General features: G+C 43.5%; 1 protein-coding gene across 3 annotated transcripts in view; it reads left to right on the forward strand.

The window, feature by feature from the left end:
- Positions 1-1,642: 1,642 nt before the first annotated feature.
- Positions 1,643-24,434, forward strand: part of LOC132468087 (tight junction protein ZO-2-like) — a 38,811-nt gene continuing 16,019 nt past the window's right edge. Inside the window, exons 1-7 of one of the 3 annotated variants that reach the window (XM_060065734.1) lie at positions 1,643-2,060; positions 12,301-12,348; positions 13,006-13,130; positions 13,659-13,761; positions 14,226-14,718; positions 16,634-16,737; positions 23,872-24,025. In XM_060065734.1, coding sequence (XP_059921717.1) covers positions 1,980-2,060; positions 12,301-12,348; positions 13,006-13,130; positions 13,659-13,761; positions 14,226-14,718; positions 16,634-16,737; positions 23,872-24,025 — 1,108 coding nt within the window. In that variant the 5' untranslated portion in view covers positions 1,643-1,979. The remainder of the gene's footprint in view (positions 2,061-12,300; positions 12,349-13,005; positions 13,131-13,658; positions 13,762-14,225; positions 14,719-16,633; positions 16,738-23,871; positions 24,026-24,434) is intronic. The other 2 variants (XM_060065732.1, XM_060065733.1) reach the window with 2 other exon arrangements.

Genomic DNA, 24,434 nt, shown 5'->3' on the forward strand with positions numbered 1-24,434 from the left:
CGATTTGTTTGGTCAAATATTGTATAGTATTTATTTTACAAAAGTACTCGACGCCGATGCTCTCAAACCAAACTCTGGTTTGAGGGCATCGTAGACCGTCCATCACAACTATTTGAAGTGATTTCATTTTAATTCTTGAATTATGCACAACGTTGTAAAAACGTTAAGTAATGTATGATTTATCACCTTAATTAGTACATATATTGAATAAATCTTGTTTTAAATGTACCATGGCATAAAACTGTGTCTTTAAATATTTATTATTTTTCTGGCAGATTTCTCCGGGTGTCGCTGGTGACCCATCCTGACCTTAATCTCTTTCGGTCCTGACTCATCAGGTAACACTTAATTTGATTATTATCCATTAGTTAACTGTTAATTAACTGCCATTGAATCATGTTATTACTACATTAACTATTTTTAATAGTTGGTTAAATAATGTAACCTAATTACATTAATTAATGTAATTAGGTTACATTAAGAATAGAGGAATTACATTCCTCTATTCTTTCCAGGTCTGTTTATGGGAAAAACAAACAATTTCGTTAAATACTTTTTGTATAAACACTGTATTATGTCAAACACCAATAAAAAGAGTTGTCGTTTTATAAATAAAAATAAAATACAAATACTTCAGAATCCTAACTCGCTGAGCCATCAGCTGACTGTTGTGGACTCTCACCCTGGAACCCCACCCTGGAACCTCACCCTTGAACCTCACCCTGGAACCTCTCCCTGGGACCTCACCCTGGGACCTCACCCTGGAACATCACCCTAGTACCTCACCCTGGTACCTCACCCTGGAACCTCACCCTATAGTACCTCACCCTGGAACCTCACCCTGGAACCTCACCCGGGTGTCAGGCTAAGGATGGCGCCGAGCTCCACCTGCCCGACACGTATTAAGGATGCTGTCTAGAATCATGGAACTCACCAGGACAATGAACTGTCCTTGATAGCCGTAGATTGTACATTAGAGCAAGATTGTAATGCATGAATGTGTTGAGCACATGGGACACAGTGTTGTGAAAAGCAAGACACCATAGGATTATCAGTCATTGACAATCATTTGATACCACAGTGATTTCCTATATTTGCTACGTACACATATCACTTAAATGTATTTTTAGAAGGTATCTGTTGGCAAGGGCATAGCTTGTGAAGTCATCGGAGTCATATTCCAATGAGTACCTACCGCAGGCACTCGTATACAACAGTCTGTCTCATCAACATCCTCCATAATGTGGGGAATGTCCATCATTATTTTGGGTTGGGGGCAGACAGCGTGCAAGCTTGTTACCAAATACACACAAACACACGCATCAGGATACAAACACACACACACACACACACACACATCAGGATTCATACAAACACACACACACACACACACACACATAGACACACACACATCAGTATTAATATAAACACACACACACACACACACACACGCAAACACACCCATACACACATACACAAACACACATATGCACACAGACTCTTGCACGGACCAGGAGTCCTGCATGCAGTACTCGCAATCACAGCATTAGCTGCCTCTGCCCTCCACCCCACCCCCTTGCTCTCTCTCTCTCTCTCTCTCTCTCTCTCTCTCTCTCTCTCTCTCTCTCTCTCTCTCTCTTTCCCTCCTCTCTTCGTCTCTCTCTCTGTCTCTATCTCTCTCCTCTCTCTCTTTTCCTCCCCTCTCTTCGTCTATCTGTCTCTCTCTCTCTTTCTCTCTCCTCTCTGTCTCTCTCTCTCTCCGTCTCTCTCTCCTCGCTCTTTCTCTCTCTATCTCTCTCTCTGTTACGCCTTCTCTCCCTGGCTTCCCTTCGCTCACTCCCTGGTACCATCCTTCTCAGTCCGTGCTGTACATTCCTGCTTTAAACAGCTGTCTGTGGGATCTCCATGCGGCTCTCCATTCTCCTACCTGCGCGACACACTTGCGTTCTGTTCAGCTGCCCTATCTGTCATCTGCAGCCATGCGTCTGGGGATCTCCTCCTTCCTGTCGGACATCCTGAGCACCTCCAGCAACGTCTGCTTCTGCTGGACCGAAGGCAAGGTAAATGCACCATGTTTTCTCTCTCTCTCTCTCTCTCTCTCTCTCTCTCTCTCTCTCTCTCTCTCTCTCTCTCTCTCTCTCTCTCTCTCTCTCTCTCTCTCTACAGCACAGCTCTCAGGATGTGGCTGGACACTGTAGTTACACTTTGCTTAGCATTATGCACAGAACCACTCTGGCTATGTCCCTTTATGGTTTGAATACTTGCTGAGTAGGCCGGAGAAGATGAAATTGAATTACTCATACTCATGCACGATGTGTGTGGTGTATGTGTATGGTGTGTGTGTGTGTGTGTGTGTGTGTGTGTGTGTGTGTGTGTGTGTGTGTGTGTGTGTGTGTGTGTGTGTGTGTGTGTGTGTGTGTGTGTGTGTGTGTGGGTGTGTGTGGGTGTGTGTGCGTAGGGTAGTGCTTGTGTGTGTGTGGACAAGGACTGCAATGTACATAGCAGGGATGGGCGGTGTCCTTGCTAATCTGCAACACAGTGATGGTGTGGAGGGGAAGGTCAAGGGCTTCTTATACACACAAAAACACAAACACACACAACAAACACGTACACAAACATAGACAACGTGTATGTTTATGTGAAAGTTGGTTGGAAAAGCATGGTCTTCACTTTGACGATTTGTTTATTTGACATTAAATATAATGACTTTGTATTGTTTGTGCCTTAGTGAGATAATGATAGATGATAGTTGTGTTTCTTTTGCGAAAATCAATTGTTGCCTTTTATGTCCACTTGTGAGATCCTGAATGATCTGGTAGGGTCCGGATGAATTTTCTACTAATTAAATTGAACAAATGTGACTCTGAATACCAAAAGGTGCAGTGGTAGTAGTAGTAGATGTGAACATTAGCATTGAAATTAAATGCAAATGCAAATTTAAGGGTCTCCAGAATATAACAGCAGTTTTGTAAAGGAATTTATTTAATATCAGAAATCGAATGTACTTCTGCAACAAAAAACACGTATCTGTTAGAACCTTAAAAATACACATAGCGTGTTTGTACATTGTTACGTAAACATAGTGCAGATAATGTCCCCACACTTGTCTGACCAGATTTACAATATTTGATGTCCTTGCCTGGAAATGTAAAACGAAGTAAACCAATGGGGCCAGTGTATTGTCATTTAACAACGACTTATTTAGCTTGTTTTCTCTTCTCATCTCTGCTGTCAGAATAGAGAGCTGAAGTGATGATTATTCATATAGCCGTTCATTAAGATGTCTACCTCTGAGAAAGACCAACATTATTTGTGTATGTACATGTTACTATATTGATTAGTTTGTGTGTGTGGGGGAGGGGGGTTCTTCGTGTGTGTGTGTGTGTGGGGGGGGGGGGGGGGGGGGGATTTAATCAAGAGGTGAATGGTTAAATGATTGAATGCAATGGTATCATTTAATCTAAGAATATGATGTAGTAGCTTTGAGATTTGAATCTCCTGAAGGTTTGGTGTATCGTGGAAAGGTTTCTGCGTCTAATAAGGTGCAGAGAGATTATCTTAAAGGGCCAGTAGTCTTCCTTCCTCTCTGAATCTTCACTGTAGCTTTGTGTGTGTACTATAGTTTCCAAAATGTATTTGAGCTTACAGCAACTTTGGGTTCTTAAATATTATACTTAAACTATTTCTCGGGAACAAAATAGGTGTGTTTGATGTGATTTGGAATTGGGATTGTGATACAATTTGGGGTTCTGACCTAAAGGTTGTACTGTCTGGTGCAAACAGCGAAAAGGCTGTGGAATTTCATTAAGACGCTCTTCAAAAATATGAATGGAGGTATTAAAATAATACACCAAAAAGGACGTTTCAAATGGTTTAATCAGTTGATGGAAAAGTTGTAGTTGCAAGAAACCACATGACTATAGAATAAACACCATCCATCCATGACTCCAAGACCCATGAAATCAAGCATCAATTTTCTTATTTAGCAGGCGCATTTGTCCAAAGCATCTTGCCATGTGCGCATTCAACCATGACCATGCAACCCAAAAGGTGAAAGAATCATGTGATCATGAAATACATGCAATTCATCATGTAAGCAAACAGATGAGTTTTCAGTATGTGTAGGGTGTAGGTGTGATTTGTAGGGTTGCAGCTGTCCTGATGTCAGTTGGGTTGAACAAAAGTTGAACTTCGGTTGTTTAAAGACCGGCCGGGCTGCTGATCTCTGGATGAGCTGCAGAGGACGATTGGCACATGCATGCAGACCAACCAGAAGGGAGTTGAATTGGTCCAGATACAGGATGACCAGAGCCTTAACCAAAACTTGCGGGTCCTACTGAGTGAGGAACGCCTCCTGATGTTGTTGTCGCAGCGATGTTTGCAGCGAAGAACAGCTAGTCAACCAGTGTCACACCCAGGTTCCTCGCTATCAGAATCACAGTTGTCAATGTTAATTGTTACGGTTGGTGAAAAGGTTGGTTAGGACCCAGGATGCAGAGACAGAGACAGTACGGACAATCCACGGTTTATTGTCAGTAAAGGAGAACTCAAAAGATAACCAGCGGGCAAGGCGAAGACAGGAGCGGGTAGGCGTAGCTGGCGGAGGCACCGGAGAGTGTTGCGGTCCGGGGGTGGTCCACTGGCGAGGAACTGGCGAAAGGATAACACGACGTTTAGGAATCACAGAATCAGGTTAGGGAATCGAAGGTCAATGTACACACGTCAGCCAAAATACCGAATGAGACGGAATAATCTGGCGCCGACGAGAAGTCCCCGCCAGGCTTAAGAAGGCGTGTGATTAGTTGATGAGGTCCAGGTGTGCCACGTTGCGGTGCCCAGCTCCGCTCGCCACGCCCCTCACCTGTCTAAGAACCAATGCCTGGGGAGCAAATCATAGAGCAATCGCGACAATTAATGGAGTGGTCAAGGATGGGGGATGCTTTCTCTAGAAAGAAGAGCAGCTCAGTCTTGTCAAGATGGAGCTTCAGGTGGTGTGTCTACATCCACTGAAAGATGTCAGCCAGGTACGCAGAAATGTGTGAATCTGGTTAGACTATTAACAGGCTTGAAAACAGAGTTGATACTTGATTCAAAGAATTTAAGTTTTTAAAACTCTGACATGTTGACTATGTCAACATGTAAACCCATCAGCCCAACGCTGATTGCCACAGTACGTAACTTTGCTATTGGCCAAGTGACATAGTGGAGCTTTAACAACCAATGACAATGGTAGAGCCTAGTATAGTTTCAACACCTAGGGTTGCGCCAACGCTATGGGAACTTGAGGCCATTTTTAAACATTCAAGTGAAGGCCACTTTGGAATCATATTTGGTCATTGGCAGATTTTTCCGTGTCAACCTCCTACACTTAAAGTACACACCTTCTACAGACAGCTTTTGTTAAGTATTTGCCACAGATATTTAAAGATGCTAAGGTGTGAGATCGATCTTTCACACCTTGGTGCCTGGATTCACACAGATTAACATGTATAGAAAGAATGCGTTCACGAAAAGGAGAATGAAGAGATACAGGAAAGGGGATGAAGAAGAGAGGAAATTACTGCACATGCAGAATATGACCACAAGTCGGAATCTAACCTGGCATGTTGCTAAATGGATGGGCCATTGAACCTCCCCTTAATAGAAAACGCATATGTAGCTTGTAGGTGAAACTAGACTTATTCCTGTAACGTTGTGGTGAAAAGTGTGCTGTTCTCTTGTCCTAAACATTGATCAATATTGATACCCACAGGATTCCGTCCATTCATTTTTATATCTCTCTTTTTAACTGTCTCTCTTTTCTGCTGCTCCTCATAATTTTTCCACATAACTCACCACCATTATTTTAGCATATCTTTTATATCAAGTTTGACGTTCATCCTTTCCCTCCCCGTTTCTCTATTTTTGTCCCGAGCCAACACTAGTGCCTTTGGTGCGTGTGTGTGTGTGTGTGTGTGTGTGTGAGAGTGTGTGTGTGTGTGTGTTTGTGTGCATGTGTGTGTGTGTGTGTGTGTGTGTGTGTGTGTGTGTGTGTGTGTGTGTGTGTGTGTGTGTGTGTGTGTGTGTGTGTGTGTGTGCATGTGTGCGTGTGTGTGTGTGTGTGTGTGTGTGTGTGTGTGTGTGTGTGTGTGTGTGTACGTTCCTCTGCAGCTCATGTGGCAGTGCTAATTAGCCAGGCCCGATGGATATGGTGACAGCGTGTTACATTTCATACTGCAACGTTACTATGCACACAGAAATGCACTACTACAGAACTCAGTGGAGTTCTGCTGTGATGTATAGGTTTACTTTAGTGAAAACTGAATCTGTGGCATTAGGACAGCGGAATATCTGCCACATGTTAAATGTGATGACATTATGGTATTTCTCTACCCACAATGCCTCTGGGATTTCTTGGACGCGAGGTTAAAGCCAAAGCTGGCAATAATTGCAAGGGAGAAACAGGAGGGTGAATTGAAATTACAATAGATCGATTATTTTTGCATCGACTCCAACCTGAGGAAATGGTAGTTAAATTGGAATGCAACAAGAAGATTCATTGATGGTATATTGAGAGAGACACCTGGGTACACAAAGACATGGACAGCAGAGTTTATGTCTTAATATTCATCAGGCTGCTCTTTCTATTGCTATAGCTCTTTTTTCTCTGTCTAGATAGACGCAATGCAGTAATCCCTCTGTTACTCTTCAAATACACATTGCTCACACCTTGATACCTCGCACCTCCCACCAAGTTGATGTTGTTTTTATTATAGTGACCCTATCTGAGTTTTAATGCCACTTCAGAAAACATAATCTCAGTGGCTAGGTTAGAATACTGAAATTGAAGGGGAATATTTGTCTATAAGTGATATGCCAAATGGCATATATATAATGCTCCGTTAGCATGATCATACAGCTTGCATGAAAACCATGTATTTGCAATGTAGTGTAAATTCACATCACACGACTATATCCACGGTTGTGATGTCTACCAGCTCTGCAAGCATATGTTGAGCTTCGTGTTGGTTCAGGCGGCCACTGGGGGGATGGCTCAGCATTTCATGACAGCTGTCATGGCAGAGGAAGGCTTCTTATAATCCACAACAGTCAGCTGATGGCTCAGTGATTTAGGATTCGGAAGTACTTTTTATTTTTATTTTATTTTTGTATAAAAAAACGACAACTCTTTTTATTGGTGTTTTACATAATACAGTGTTAATAGAAAAAATTGTTACTGAAATTGTTAGTTTTTCCCATAAACAGACCTACAAAGAATAGAGGAATGTAAACATTGCGTTAATAAATACAAATATAGAAAAATGTTTCAATACAAATAAAAATATGTATATATATATATATATACAAATATATATCTACCCCCCCCACACACACACACACACACACACACACGCACACACACAAAACAGAAAATGCAGTCGTCGTGGTAGTCAAATAACTTTTTATCTTGGGATCTTTACTAACTTCGGATCAAGCAACGACATTGTGCATAAACGACCCAGCCCCACACTCACCAGTCATCAACTGGCGAATCTAAGCTATGCTTTCTTAGAGCTGTGTTGACAGACGACACACTCATCATCACTGTTCCTCTGACAGCTGCTCGCTGCTTAGCTTCAAGGCCGCAAATAAATCACCACCCCCCAGCTCCACCCTGTCTCCCTCTTGTAGTTATGTTATCTATCTTGTTATTTATGCATACTGTATATGGGACAACCTTGATACTCCACCTACCAGTTAAATATTTTACCTAAAACTCTTTCCTTGTTATGCTAGCATTATGTCTGTCCATGATGGCACCCATTGCTCTCTGCTATCCATCCCTAGATGGATGAATCTATCCCTCTTTCTGGGTTCCTTCTCAAGATTCTTCCGTAATATGAGAGAGGTCTTCCCTGTCCTTCAGAGGGCTTAGGGTTAACCAATTACAGGACGTAAGGTGGCGTCATATTGGCACAGCACGTTTTGTCCTGTGCAAAATGTACACCTGAATGTGTTGTCTTGTGCATGGTGAAATTTTGCATGTGAATCATCACATATTTGCACAAGCCAAACCAACCGAACAACACCAGAAATGACAGATTTACTTCAGCAGGAATTGGTACATTAGTACTTTACCTACGACTGATGTGCATGAGGCAGCCTGGGATTGGACAGTCTCACATGTGGATTGATCAGCTCATTATCTACTGCTGTGGTGTCAGAACTAGAATCTGTAAGTGCGCCGTCTTATGACCGGAGTGGATTAGCAGTCAATATACGGAACGAGGGAGCTCCCAAATGGGACACACCAATTGAACCCAATAAAGGGAACAACCTGGCTTATACAGAAGAGTTGGCAATCCTATTCAATGCATATTGAGAGGTTATCTGGTACTGATATGTCAGTAGTCTGACAGCAACAGTAGCTCAGGAGGATGAGTGGGTTGACTGGTAACCAGAAGGGTCTTGGTTCGATCTCGGTCTCCTCCTAGCTGAGTATCAAGGTGTCCTTGAGCAGGACACCTCCTTGATACGTCATTAGACTCTCGACCAGCAGGATATCGTGTGGACAGGATCTATGTGTTGATCACATGATCCTGCGATTGATCATCATGTAAGAAGATCGTTGAATACTTGTGTCCTTTTCTGTCTGACACACAAGGTTGGTTATAGACTTGTTTTGAATGTATTTCTTAATGAGCCAGGACTGCTCGTCAATAATACATAATGTAATTGAAGCGGTTTGTGTATTCCTATGATTTATTTAAACAGGTTTCAAGTACTGTTTAATTTAAAGCATGTGAAATTACAATGAAAGGATGTCTGGAATATTTTCAGCCAATTTACACACAATTTCTCTCTATATTCCCTCTATTTTCACAGATAAAAAAATAAAGTCACTGTATTACATTTACAAAGCCAAATTATTTTCCTGGGTTTTATCCTTGTTGCTCATAATCAAACTTTAAAGATCCCATGGCATGAAAATTTCACATTTCCCCGTCTGTCATCATACGGGGTCTCTATTTCCACAACGAGACTCGTAGTGGGTGTTATATCAGCCATGGTGGAGAAGGAATTGGGGGAAAGGAACTTTGGCTTTGAATCCCTGAAGTACATGAACCGCGACATGGAGGAGAAAGGGATTGTTGCCCGCGATTGTCTCCCGCAGAAGCCCCGCTGCCCGCTTCCGAGATGGTGGTGCCTCGGCAGCGGGGCTCCGGCTGGAGACAATCGCGGGCAACAATCCCTTTCTCCTCCATGTCGTGGTTCAGTCTACTTCAGATTGATGTGAATGTGGAAGAACCAGAGACGTCGGAGAACCCGACGCAGTCGGCTTGAGGCGTACACAGCTTTTGGCCGTGATAAAATGTATATATGATATACTGTAGATATCTATTTATAATATGATATTATTTAGACATAGAGTTCCAGAACTGTAATGCAAGTGTTGTACACTTCTTTGTTATTTGGATAACCGTTCTGCTGTTGGTGTTATGGCGCATAACACGTTGGGTTCTCTCACGTCTCTGCTATTTCAACAACGAGACTCGTAGTGGGGGTTATCTCAGCCATGGTTGAGAAGGAATTGGGGGGAAAGGAACTTTGGCTTTGACTCCCTGAAGTACATGAACCGCAACAAGGAGGAGAAAGGGATTGTTGCCCGCAATTGTCTCCCGCAGGAGCCCTGCTGCTTCCATGTCGTGGTTCAGTCTACTTCAGATTGATGTGGAAGTGGAAGAACCAGAGACGTCGGAGAACCGGACGCAATCGTTTGAGATTCATAATATCGTCTGGAGGCGGACACAGATTTTGTCAGTGATAATATGATATAGATATCTATGTATAATATGATATTATTTAGATATAGAGCTCCAGGACTCCCGCCAGAGCACCCGGAGTGTTCTAGAATATTTACAGAACACGGCCAAAGGCTGTGTTCTGTAAATATGTTCATTGCGATACATCCACTGTAAACAGAGCGCATGGTACCGTGGCCCCCAGCTGCTCTTGGCCACACCCTCAAATCCTCCTTGACCCGCCTCTCTCCTCCTCATTTGCATTAAAGCTACAGACACCGAAACGGCGAGTATGGGGAAAGCTCAATGTGCGACTGGCTCGTAGTGGCTGTAATTCTGCACCACAGCAGAATTTCGGGAACGTCTTCAAATACTGTGTTAGGGGCCCACTAATATCTATATTAAAGCATCCATAATGTAGCATGCCATGGGACCTTTAACCATACTTGTGCAAGATGCTGGAAGATGTGCAAATAGATGTTTTAAAATAATCAACCACTGATCGAGCAGTCTTTGCATAATGCCAAAATACCACTGATTTGAAGGTGAACTTATACAGTAATATGAGCAATAACATAAAATGTGCCACCTCAGCTTGTTTGCTTCCTGCTGCCCTGATTCCGACTACTAGTGTCAAATAACATACAAATGTAACCATAGCACATACAATCATGTTGTCATTATCATAGTCTTAAATGTATGTCTGTCTGCCCGATACATATTCTGGGTTGTTGAATTGTCTAATGATGTGCAATGAAACCCAAACCATTCACCAACACACTTCTCCATGCGGGAATAGGAACCCGACTGCAGTTTCTTCTACGGCCGCGCTGGCCAGAATCGCTCTATAACTGGCTGGCCATACGAGGGTATAGGGGGCTTGGTTTAGGTATTAGGTTAGAGATGCTTAAGTTTGGTTAAGTTGTCTTAAATAAGAGATTGTTCATTTGGGGTATTAGGCTAAAGGTTGTTACATTTAAGGTTAGATTAGAGCTAGTCTGTATTTCCTGTGTTCAATCCGAAGACATGTTCTTTATCGCATGCGATGGCCGTATGGTGCAATTGCGATCGTTTGGCATGGGGTTATTTCAATAGAGGGGTCATAAGTCAAAATTGTGCAATGGGTTCCCAATATATCCCCCTGTTTTTGTCTCATCAAGATTATGTTGTCAATTTTGCATTGGTTTTTATTGGATTTATGTTTTTATTTGGAGATTTCCTTTACTAATACTATTGACCAAGTTACTGATAAGGTGTTGTGCTATGGCCCTAAAGTACTATAGGGCTACCAACTGATATTGCAACAGGTGGTATTCACTCTAGAACATGATTTTTATTTCAGACAAAATGAAACCGTCCACTTATGTTTATGAGTGTGTTTGATTTTGGCATTTGTTCTAGCTTTATTTTCTCTAAGCAATAGTATCCACATTTATTATTTCACTTGAACAACAATCTCAGAGTTGTTATCTTTCTATTGGTACCAATATAACATATTATAGCCCTAGCAGTTGTGGAGATTCACTCAATGTAGGGTTACGTTAAAATTTCTGTACGTTAATTTTCAGAAGTAGCCCTACTAATGAAGAGGTTAATGTGTTTACATTTTTTTTGCAACCTTATAAATAAAATTCTCAAAATAACTCCTTTGTTCAGAATTATTCCAGGAACTGAATTTCCATATTAAATGATGACATTGCACGCTTTGGGCAGGGATAAAGCCCTGGTATTATATATATAGGCCTTTATAATCGTGAATTGCGATTTTTATCCAGACCTTCGACTTTCCCCATTTTCCTTTCCAAAAATATTACTCTTTATTTTCCAAGCATGTTGCAAAGATACATATAAGACAACAACATAAACAGAAAGACAAGCCCAATGATAAAAAAATAAAAGAATATATATATTTAAATAAAAACTGAAACAACACGGGGTGACACTACTCCACACTGAATACCTTCAACTCCTCTTTTCCTTTCTCAGTCCATTAAAGAGCTTCACCCATCCTTTTTCTTAATTGCAATCTCGACCAGAATCTCTCTAATTTTTTATCAATAGCCTATGGTTGCTGCTCTCAGTAAAGTAATTCACCTGGCAGCACCACACAATCTCTGATATCATATAATTTGCCAATGGGGAACCTCCCTTCCTTTTCAAGTGGACCGGCCCATCTCACCAACGAAATGGCCCACTTTGTTGGATGGCCGGATCAGCCACTGTTCTTTTTCTTTACTTTATCTTTTTCTACGGTTAACAAGTAATCACAGCAGTCAGGTCGGCCCAGTAGTAGAAAATCCTAACAGGCTTTCTGGCACATGTCAGAGTGTCCAGATGGCCGAGCCCAGCCTGGCTGTCATCGTCTTGCTCCATAAATCTGTTTACAATTGCACCTTCGACATACTCATACTCAGGGATCAGGATGCATGCTTCTGTAGCAGCTTGGAATCTCACAGGGTATTAACACATAAGTCAATATCCCTGAAATTGATTTTATTCCGACCCTCCTTTTCGACAGGTGCCTGGGAAGGAGATTTGGGAACAACACACAGTTACACTACAGAAGGTGAGTTCATAGGCATAGCTCAATGGCAATGCTGGCTACACAAACGGTTATTCATGCCATTAAATGTGCTATAGATACCATTATAGAGCTATCGTTTTAATGTTGGAAATGCCATAGCTGTCCGTCAAAGTCTGAATGCAGATGAGCTCAAATCTCTGTAACAAAAAACAAAAAAACAACAAAGCTTTTTCCTTCGATTCATATTTTTTTTACCAATCAAGTTGCTGGATGTGGGGAACAGTAAGTGTGTAATTGTAGTGTGTAATACTGAATACAAACTCGGACAGCAGTAGTAAACTGTAATAAAGTTTTTGTAAAGTTTTCAAACCAACACTGCGTAGACTGGCAGCTGTAGAATGACACTTCCTGTAGAATGACTGCTGGGCCCGAGATGACTAACTACCTTATTTCCAGAGGACAGGATTCAAAATCTGCAGTCTCAAATACGCTACACTACAAATGTGTTTTTCCGTTTTTCAGTGCCTTTGTAATGAGACGAGGCAACATTACCTTAGACATTACCTCATTTGCGGCCATTCCTCAAACTACAGGGTCTCTCTCCCCTGTCTAGGCATGGACCATGCTAGTGGAAGCTGTTACATCAGCATGGGAACAGTGGCCCACCCTCTTGTTCTCTATGTGACTACTCTATTCTAGGACCCCCAGATGGGATTTGGCCTGGCTGTGTCTGGGGGCCAGGACAACCCCAACATGGAGAACCAAGACACCTCAATCATCATCTGTGACGTGTTGCAGGGCAGCCCCGCTGACGGACTGCTGTTGTAGGTTTATAGACGGATCCTTACATAACTCTGATGATTAGCTCCTCACGATGCAGGACTGCGTCATCTGATATTTGCATTAGGGACATACATGGTATTGATTAATTCACGGCTTTAGAGACATACATGGTGTTGATTCATGTCCTCGCATCAGATTAATAATCATTGTTTGGTAGTTCATTTTATTAGCTTTTTTTTAAAGATAGATTAGGCTTAGCACATGGGAACCACTCATATAGAACATATGAATCTTTAACTTTTACTGTGGTCGTATATTAAATACAAAATATATTGTGTATTCTGGCAGATTATGTTGTACCTCGTTTAACATCAAGCCCTGCTGAAATGTCCAATTGTGTGTTTGTTTGAGTGTGTGTGTGTGTGTGTGTGTGTGTGTGTGTGTGTGTGTGTGTGTGTGTGTGTGTGTGTGTGTGCGTGTATGTGTGTTTGTGTGTATGTGTGTGTGTGTGTGTGTGTGTGTGTGTGTGTGTGCGTGCGTGCGTGTATGTGGGCGCACTAATGACCTAGTGAAAATGACAGAGTGATTCAGGTGAACTCCATCCCCATGGATAACGTGCCTCATTCATTTGCTGTCCAGTCACTGCGGAACTGTTCCAAGGAGGCCAGGATAGTGAGTATACAGGCCATCTCACACCAGAATGACGATGCGAGACTTAACACTGCGGTGTCGGAGCATTTCAGTGTTGGTGTGAACAATCTAGGTTTATAAACTGGTGCCAGTAGTTAAAAACATAACATAACCCTTAAATGGAAATCCTGATGGGTCATTTGACTATAGAACTGTTTGAGAAGTTGTCTGGTTGTTTTGATATCAACAGTCAAGTTTAAAGTGATTTCACTATTAGAAACATTCAAAAATATGTATTTTTTCCCCATTCTAGTCTTTTTGGTCTGAACCTTAACACAGAACATTTTTTGTGACTAATGAGCAACATCCAGCCTACTAATGAAATCAAAACCTAAATCCCAAAACACAATCAGTCAGCCAATAACCACAATAAAGTACTGTAGTGAACATGGAGAAAAAGATGACCAACAACATGCTTGATACACAACACACTGCCTTCATTCTAGATAGTGAAAAGACCACGCACAGTGACGGCCGACTCCCAGCTCCAGCCCTGCTCCACCGGCGGCGATGACTACAACAAGGCAGACGAGGACAGCGGCCGGCACCATGACACCCTCCTCCGCCATCACGTCGACAGCAGGGGATGTGGGAAGAACGAGGAGCACCGCGACAAGAGCCTTAGTAGGAGCCGGGAGAGAGAGGGCTCCCCCGGGGGAGAGAACCCCTCCCAGAGCGCCGGCTGTAGCCACAGTCCGGGACCCCACGCACACTGCCACCGATGCCGTCCGTGGGGGGAGGCGGCCGGGGAGGCGGCGGGCGCGGGGAAAACCCTCCACCTGAGTGGTAAATATGAGTGCGAGGCCGGAGAAGTGGGGGAGAAGTATCTGTCTCTGGCCAAGAGCTCCCCTTCCCGGGAGAACCCCAGGGTGGCCGCGCCGCTGGAGCCGCTGGAGAAGCCTGTGAGTGTCGTGCTGGTGAAGAACACACCCTGTGAAGGTAGGAGAACAACCGCTGGTGTCCACAGGCTCAAGGCCAGCGTTGTTCTGTTTTCACACTCTGACACGTGTCACGGTGGAGTTACCCATGTGATAAACACTGTAACAACAACCTGTCTTATTACATAACCTTGTTCTTGATATGTATTAAGTTAAAGTTATGGAACAGCCCTACCCTACTTTGGAACCCTTACCCACACTGTGTTACCCACTTTACATATATTACATTCAACGCATATATCAAAATGACGTATTGTTACATGTTATTAAGTACTACATAGCTTTTCGTATTTACTAGAGATGCGATGGTTCTCGTCAACAAAACGTTCCGTCTGGATGACGCACGCGGTTCGTTGTGCAAACGCGCAAGCGGTTTTGGAGAGATTGAAGTATACGAAAGAGTGATAGTTTATATCGGTGGGACTTTATTATAATTTATTATTATTCATGATGACACCATCTAAATGTAACTCTGGCCAAGTGGAGTGAAGCCAGCAGGGACTTAACCAAGACAACATCAAGATAAACTACTTACTCTTACTCTAACTAACTCTCTCTACAGCATTTTCAACATTTTTCAACCAATACAATATTACAAATACAGTACCAAATATACTCTTTCGTGTTAGGGCAGAAAGACATAAGGCATGGACAAGGAATGGAGCAATTGATTGACCATAAGACATATAAAAACAATGGTTCTGTCAAAGCTTTACCATTACACCCCTAGCATTAACCCTCTCATACCTCAACCATCACACCCCTAATATTAACCCTGTCACACCTGAACCATTAAATCCCTAGTATTAACCCTTTCACACCTGAACCATCACACCCCTAGTATTAACCCTGTCCCACCTGAACCATTACACCCCTAGTATTAACCCTGTTAAACCACTACCATTGCACCCCTGGTATTAACCCTGTCACACCTGAACCATCACACCCCTAGTATTAACCACGTCACATCTGAACCATCACACCCCTAGCACTAACCCTGTCACGCCTGAACCATCACACCCCTAGCATTAACCCTGTCAAACCTCTAACATTACACCCCTTGTATTAACACTGTCACAGGACAGTAATGTCACCTGAAACAATGACAAGGGTACAAAACAAGATATACAATTTCTATATTTAGGCGTAACCTAGGATGGGTATTTACATCTTTATCGAAGACTAGAAAATCTCAGTTTATTTTCAACACCTAGCAGCCATTCTCTAAACTCAGCACCCAAGACTGAAAATGCAGCAGCTTGGCTCACAGCTTTGTATGCAAATGGGATCACAAAGATGTTTGTGGATGAAGGCTGAGGCAGTTGCTGCAAGGGGATTCTGTTGAGCCAAGCAGAAGGAAAGTGTAGTGTTCTAAACAATTGGAGCATACTGAAAAGTAATCAACATAAACTGTATGCTAGCCCATCAGAAAAAACAAAACAGATTTAACTTTATTCCTGTTAGTGGATTTAAATATACATGCGAACCCTTAGCAAGACCAATAATTTAGTGTATGATTTATTGTGTGATATCATGTACTATTTTAGCCTCTGCATTGGAATTAGGCTGTGACCCGATCTTTGTATCCATACGAATTTTTAACGAAGCATCGTGAGGGACTAGACTAGTGTAATACACAATAAAAAAATTAATTTGAAAACATTTATAATGTCAACCATGCTTAGGTGATAGATATTGTATGTCAGCAATAGGCTTTTGAAATAGGCTTGAGTCCATTCTGTATTGTCAATTCCCATATCTCCCGTCTGAGATAACTAATGTAAATGTCATGTAAATCTCTACACACACATGTGTTTATGCTATTTACAGCATAATAAAGCCATTCTACACGGACATATTCTCATCCTAGCCCATGGTGACGTTGGGTGATGTCATGTGTGTGTCCTGCTGTGTAGAGTACGGCCTGCGTCTGGGCAGCCAGATCTTCATCAAGCAGATGACGGCTACAGGCCTTGCTGCCCAGGATGGCACCCTGCAAGAAGGAGACATCATCCTCAAGGTGCTCATACTTCTCTCTGATACCGCACTGATATTGGTCCCAGCAATGGAATCATTCGGGTATATTTGTGCAACATATTGCATCTGAAATGGTGGTAGTATTGCCACTAATGACTAATCATTTAAAGGGGTGTGTCATGTTTTCGACTTTTCCCTTTGATGTGGACTGTTAGATGACATATCTACCATGTTTTACATCTGCTAAACTAGAAAAATCTGAATTTACAGTCACACGCAAAGCGTTCAACCAATCAGAAACAGAGTGGGTGTGCTGACCAATCACAGCAGACTGGGCTACTCTGGAGGCGGGACTTAAAGCGACATGAATATGATGCAAAACAGCATGTTTTTGAAAGATGCTGAATTAGATTTTGCAGAAATTAACAGTGTGAGAATAATAAGGGGTATTTCTCACATACAGCCATTTAACCCTATTCTAGTAGTACCCCCAAATGAAATTATAACCCTAAAAAATCCTGATATGGGATCTTTAAAAGCAGGTTGTGGTTCAATGACCATTTCCAAATTCCCCTAGAAAATGAAACTCATTGAATCTGAAATCAGCCATCCTGGCTGGATGTGGAAGCCGCATACTGAATCTCAAACTGCTTTTGGGTGAAAACCAGAACGGTTTAATTTTAATGTATTATGACCTAGAGACTTTATAATGCAATATCGGCCTAAGTCACTTTTTTGCCAAAAAGATTTTCTTGCCTAAATCAGCTCCTTGTGATGCTGGCCACCTCTGGTAAATTCTCAGCATCCTCAGTTGAACAGATCATGTGATCCGCCCCCTTTAGTGTAATGGCCTATGTCAAGAGTGTGAATTAGGCCATTTTATTTAGCCTAAGTCCCTAGGCTAGACGGAGTGACTTAGGCAATTTTATAAGCGTTTCAAAATGGCGGCCACTTCCAAAAGAAAGAAAGTCTACCAAGCTAGTGACGTTATTGCCATGGTGCAGGACTCGTTCCATACTGGGAAGTGATAAGGTTTATTATAATAAAGGCTAGAATTTGAATGTTGCATGGTTAATTAGTCTTTTTGAGTGTTGTTTTCCCTCTTTGGTAGGAGATGAACTTGACTCTTCTGACACTCATCAGGCCCCATCCAATGAATATGAAAACGAGACCGTCGTTGAGATGGGGGAAAATGCACCATGCCAAGACTCCTTTTCAGATGGAGCAGACAATACTTTCAACACTCCCATTGATGATGCTGAAGAAGTCGAGCAGACACGTCCACATCTTGAAGACTCATCTGCTGATGATGATATCGCCGATCCAGACTATAAACCATCCGTTGATGAGTCCTCTGCCCCTGAAAATGAAGACAGTCTTGGCAATACTGTCCAAAGGAAAATAAATAAACGCCTCCGTCCAGGAACATGGAAGCAAAATGAATCGAAGGAGAAACGTCTCAAAGGAATGCCATACAACCTCAAAGGTGGCAAAGAACGAAGTGCAAAGGCTATGGGTTCTCCCTGTAACTCGAAGTTCTGTCAACGAATCCCAACTCGAGGCTGTCAATCCATTACAGAAGAGCAGCGGCAGTGGATATTTCAGAAAGTTTGGTCAATGAACACCTGGGAAGAACGTCAGTTATACATCAACGCTTTGGTCACAAAGGCTGTCATGAAGCAAAGGAAAGTTGCTGGAGGATCCCGACGCAGTGTATCATTTTCCTACCAACTGAAACTTCAGGATGGAAGCAGTTGTATGGTGTGCAAGTCACTCTTTTGCTCTACAATTGGTGTCCCTGAAAGAACCATTCCACACTGGCTGAACAAAGACACCATCAACCATGCATAACAAGCAGCAGCCCCACCGTCTAAATCTGGACCCAAGAGTGGTAAGAATGCAAAGCAGGAAACTTGTGTCACAGATTTCCTTAAGGACTGGTTGAAGGACCTGCCCACTGTTGATTCACACTACTGCAGAAGCACTTCAACCTACAAAAACAAGAAGTTCCTTCACCCTGGCCAAACCCTCTCCCAACTACATAGAGAATATGTACAAACGGCTGCAACTGCTGAAGTGAGGGCGGTTGGGATACGACATTTCACAGATGTGTTCCATGAAGAAAACTATTCCGTATTCATACCGCGAAAAGATCAGTGTGATGTTTGTGTTTCATTCCATCATGGGAACATCAATAAGGTTGAGTATGATGCACATGTCGCCAAGAAAGATGAAGCAAGGCAAGAGAAATCCCGGGACAAGGATTCTGCAAACAATGAGAAGTCAGTTTGGACAATGGATTTGCAAGCCGTGCTGCTGTCTCCAAGAACCCAAGCCAGCAGCATGTATTAAAAAACGAAACTACAGATCCATAATTTTACCCTCTTCAACTTGGAATCAAAGGAAGGCTACTGCTATACCATTCGCCATTTTGAAGGTGTGATCAAAGACCATACAGAAATAAAGGAGATAATAGTGTGGAGTGATGGCTGTGGTTATCAGAACAGAAATGCAACTGTGGCAAATGCATACTCTGAGCTTGTCAGGAAACACGGGGTACTAGTAACACAGAAGTACCTTGTTGCAGGGCACACACAAATGGAGTGTGACAGCATGCATTGTACCATTGAACGCAAAATGGTCGTGGATATCTTCATCCACAGAGACTATGTAATCATACTCCAGACGGCAAGAATCCGACCATCACCCTACCATGTGAAGGTGCTCAAGCATGATGAATTCCTGAGTCTGAATGAATTCTTACTTCTTGAGCATCAGACCAGGCAAGAAAGCTGGAGATCCGACTGTGCATGATCTGCGGGCTCTTCAGTTTAGCAGCGATGGCAAGGTGCATTTCAAGCTATCCTTTTCAGAGAACACTGCATGGGAAGCACTGCCACAGAGGATACAGGTGCCAAAAGAGCCGATGGCATGGATAAGAGTGTTTCCATGTGCTCTGCCAATCAAGGAGAGAAAGTTCCAGGACCTTAAGTCCATGAAACATGTCATGCCGATCGAGTGTCATCCCTTCTTCAACAACTTGCCTCATCAATAGGAATCAGTCAAAATAACTGAGATCAAAGGTTCATTTGATAGATTGTTTTGCAATAAAAACCCAGCTCAGATAAGCTGGAGGGAGAAGTGAGGAGATGCACATGCCTCCTCAGCGTTCTGTTAAGATGTTAAGTTGTGCTTTATCGTGCACGTTGAAAAATCATTTCATATTATCACAGAGGAAAGTTTATCGGCCATTTGTTTGGTTTAGCTGAGAGTTAACCTATTACAATAGTGACATTTGAGTTTGCTTTACTGAATTAAAGTGCCATTCACAGCCAAACTTCCCTCTGTCTCATGAGTCTATGGGCCCTATTTTAACGGTCTGAAACGCAAGTGGGAAGCGCAAAGCGCAAGTAGCTTTGTGGGCGGTTCTACGGCGCTATCGCTATTTTACAGGCGGATAAATGACACTTGCGTCGCGGCGCAAGTGTCAAAAGGGTTGGTCTGAAGCAGCCTGGCGCGTTTCCACTGCAGGGTGCGGAACGGATCGGATCGCAAAGGTGCGGGTCGGGTCGCGTTTCCACCGCCAAAAGTGGGCGTGACCCGGACTTTGCCGTACCCGTTCCGGCCCCATTCTCGGGACTCCTCCGTTGCTGTACCCAAAACGAGACCAGACGCCTGAAAGGGTCCCGTGAAATTCTAGCTACACCCCCCCTCCGTTGATTGGTCGAAAGAATCGTCACTTCCGGGTGACGCGGGGATAAAAACAAACAAACAGTAGCCTCGAGGTATTATTCTTTACAATTAACATGTCGCGTAAAAAGCTTGCTTGGGCGAACAAGGAGGTGGAGACGTTCGTCTGCATTCTTGGGGAGGAAGACGTTGTTTACGATGTTTACGTAGCTGCCGCGGCGATCGACATCCGGCCTACCACCAAGGGTACTGTCGGCAGTGGAAACGCGACCTCGGAACTGAGCTGGGCTATACCGCCCCCTCCCTACCGCACCTTTGCGATCCGATCCGTTCCGCACCCTGCAGTGGAAACGCGGCACCCGTAGGTGTGGTTTGGGCGTAACGTCCAACAAACCAATGAGTGTGCCAGCTCCCATCCCCTTTAAGAGCCATGAGCGCATTTGAATCGGACGAGTTGATATTTTGACAGCGCGTCTGCAGTCTCCGATGAGACAGATGCACATGAATTTCAAACTGCAAATGGCTCACTTTATTGCCAAATAATATGGCCTAATTCACACATGGAATAAGGGTTTTTCTTCCACAACTGAGTCCTCAAATAAATTTCGGCAAAGAAAACGTATATGATATAACATATGATATGCGGTAACTGTGGTTCTATTTAATGATATACGCAATACATTATAAACATTGTTTCTTATCAGTATTGTATGCTATCCTAATATGCATGTGTCCCCGCGGTAATAGACATTGCCATTGATTGTATTATGCGTTACGTGTTTAGTTTGCGTGTGTTTAAACAGAGCACACACGGGCGCCCGCATTCATTCATTCTTTTTAACACTCACTCGCGGTAAAACAATGTTTTTCACAATCAAATACTCATCAATCCTAAAAGTTATGGGCATGTAGGCCTACACGATGTCTCTGTCAAGAAAATATGTGTTTTGCTGTACGGTGTTTGCAGATGCATTGATTTAAAAGTACAACTTATTACCGCTGCATCAGCTGTTCTTTCCCAAATAATTTACCAAGAATGTGCGGCTAGGTAGATGGGAGAAGCAAAGTGTATGCGCGAGGTGCACAAGCAATCCGTATGCATCGCATGCGCATGTATGCATTCGCCCTTAAAATAGCATCTGAACAACGCGCCACTGACTTTAAACCAGGTATTTCCTGGTCAGTAGCGCAATGGTATTCAGAAACGGCAAAATACCGTTTGCGCCAGAACACGCCTCCTCCTTCCGCCCCTTGGGGCGCATGATCAATCCGGCATTATGGAAAAGCGGCATTTTATGCCGCTTTTCCACTGCATGGTACCAGCTCGACACGACTCGACACGACTCGACTCAGCTCGCATTTTTTGCGTTTCCACCGCGGTACCATGGTATCTGGTACCTGAAGTGGCTGCTTTTTCTAGTACCTACTCGCTCTAGGTTCCAAGCGAGCTGAGCCGATGCTAAAAGGTGACGTCTGCAGACGGCCGGCGACTGATTGGCCAGAGAGTGTGACGAAGTCACGAGAGCGACATGGCAACCATGCTGGTAACATCCATAGCAGCGCCGCAGCCAACATGTTCCACTTCTCCAACTTCTTCAACATGCCAGCTAATAATAGTAATGTGATCGATGTCCTCCATTGTTGTTATGTGGGTTCTGTCCATGTGTGGGTTGCGTATGTGTTGTTTGCGTCGCGTACACAAATACGTCACGGCCCTTTCGCGCAGCCGACCCCGCCCACGTCCAGGAGGTACTATTTGCGGTGGAAAAGCACCCGTGCTGCTACCGTGTCGAGTCGTGTCGAGTCGAGCTACATGTGCGGTGGAAAAGCGGCATAATTTACCGGCGAGTGGCGGTGGTCGGAAAAGAACGCTCTGCGCCAGTTGTAAAATAGCAACGACACATGCGCCAGTGACTACGTCACTTGCGCCGGATGCAAGATAGGGCCCTATGTGTGCTCCACCAGAATATTCAAATGTTTGTGTAATACCGTTCCTGTCACGGTTAACGGGTGGCAGGCAGGCAGGTAGGACCCAAACGCAGACAGTTCGAGTAAAAGGATAATTTATTAACTCAAAAAGGCAAGGAACAAGGGTGACGCGGGTAACACAGGGAACACCGGGAACACAGGTAACATACAGGACAGAACTCACCACAAACTAAATGATCCGACAAGGAACAAAGGAAAGACAAGGGCTTAAATAACAAACACACACAGGGCACGCAACGAGTAACAGCTGAGACACATTAGGGGAGGGAGCAGTAATCACACAGGAGGTAACACACCAAAACAAGACAAGGAAACCGACAGATCATAACAGTTCCTCATGGTATTTAGTTGTATTCAGTAGTTGGGGAAAAAAAGAAATGCACTGTTTTGCCTTACTTATCCCAAAATGAATTAAGGTTAAAAATTGCGTAAAACGCAAAGGCATGTTCACAAATTGGCCTAAGTCATTTTATCCTCTCATGTTACACAATTGACTGACATCATTATTTGTATATCAATATCTACATATGTCATCTATTGTCATAACCTTTTTGTTTAAAGTGATTCATAAATATCATATACTCTATATATGGTTCAGTTTTTTCTGTTTTCTGAACAACTTGAAAATATGACTTAGGCCATTATTTTCAGAGGGTGACGATATGATAGAGGGGACATTTTGTTCATCGACCAATCTCTAACTTGGATCAGTCAAACCTTTTGCTTTTCAATTAATACAAAATATATTGCTTTGGAAGCTTTGTATGGATCCTGAAAGTGAAGTATTTTCTGACTTTCGAGACACACAGAATTTCCCCCTATGAAAGAGGAAATCTTGTTGAGTACCCAGGTGTAAATGAAGACCTGTCAAGGTTTACACATTGAGATTGAATTTTTTTTGGAGATTATCTTCTACTGAGGGTCTCGACTCAATCTGTATATCCTCTCCCTAATTATCGAAGTTTGTACAGATGTAAGCGCAGTCCCTGGGGGCTACGTGTGACCCTCCGTGGTACTGACTCCATGGCTGCATATTGCATTGATCTTCCTCATCGATGTGAACACCTCCCCTGTGGTTTGCCTAGCCTACCTAAACCTGGCCAATCAGTACTTCCGTCTCTCATCACGGTGAGAGGCGGCAGCTGACAGCCCCCCACCCACCCCAGTCTTCCAACCATGCTTCTTTCTTAGGGGGCGGGAGCTCGAGTATGTATTGTGGGTGTAAGCTTGTGGGATTTGGGTGTGTCGTATATATCAGGCATGGCATCCTCCACAGGTTGTCAATAGTGGAGTCGATGACTACACTCACGATGGGTAGATGGATGTTGACACACAGTTTGCTAATCAAGATCAATCAGTTTGTAAGCTAACATAAAGATGAGGGTTGGTGCCAGTATTGGCTCTGGCTTCAGGAGGCAAATGGGACCAACCTCAGGAGATAAATAAACCTTCCTACATATTTTGAGGGCATCTCGTCTGGTACGTTTTATGTCTGCAGATCAACGGGACGGTCACAGAGAACCTGTCCCTGAACGAGGCGGGGCGGCTTATAGAGAAGTCCAGGGGGAAGCTGCAGCTCTCTGTCCAGCGGGACCAGCGGCAGCTGCTGGTCCGCATCCCCCTACTGGTGGACTCAGACTCAGACCATGAGGGTGAGTTGGTCCACATCCCCCTACTGGTGGACTCAGACTCAGACCATGAGGGTGAGTTGGTCCACATCCCCCTACTGGTGGACTCGGACCATGAGGGTGAGTTGGTCCACATCCCCCCACTGTTTGACTCAAACTCAGACCATGAGGGTGAGTTGGTCCACATCCCCATACTGTTTGACTCAAACTCAGACCATGAGGGTGAGTTGGTCCACATCCCCCCACTGTTTGACTCAAACTCAGACCATGAGGGTGAGTTGGTCCACATCCCCATACTGTTTGACTCAAACTCAGACCATGAGGGTGAGTTGGTCCACATCCCCCTACTGTTTGACTCAAACTCAGACCATGAGGGTGAGTTGGTCCACATCCCCCTACTGGTTGACTCAAACTCAGATAACGAGGTTGAGTG

Source organism: Gadus macrocephalus, chromosome 11, assembly GCF_031168955.1.
Source record: "Gadus macrocephalus chromosome 11, ASM3116895v1".
Lineage (NCBI taxonomy): Eukaryota > Metazoa > Chordata > Actinopteri > Gadiformes > Gadidae > Gadus > Gadus macrocephalus.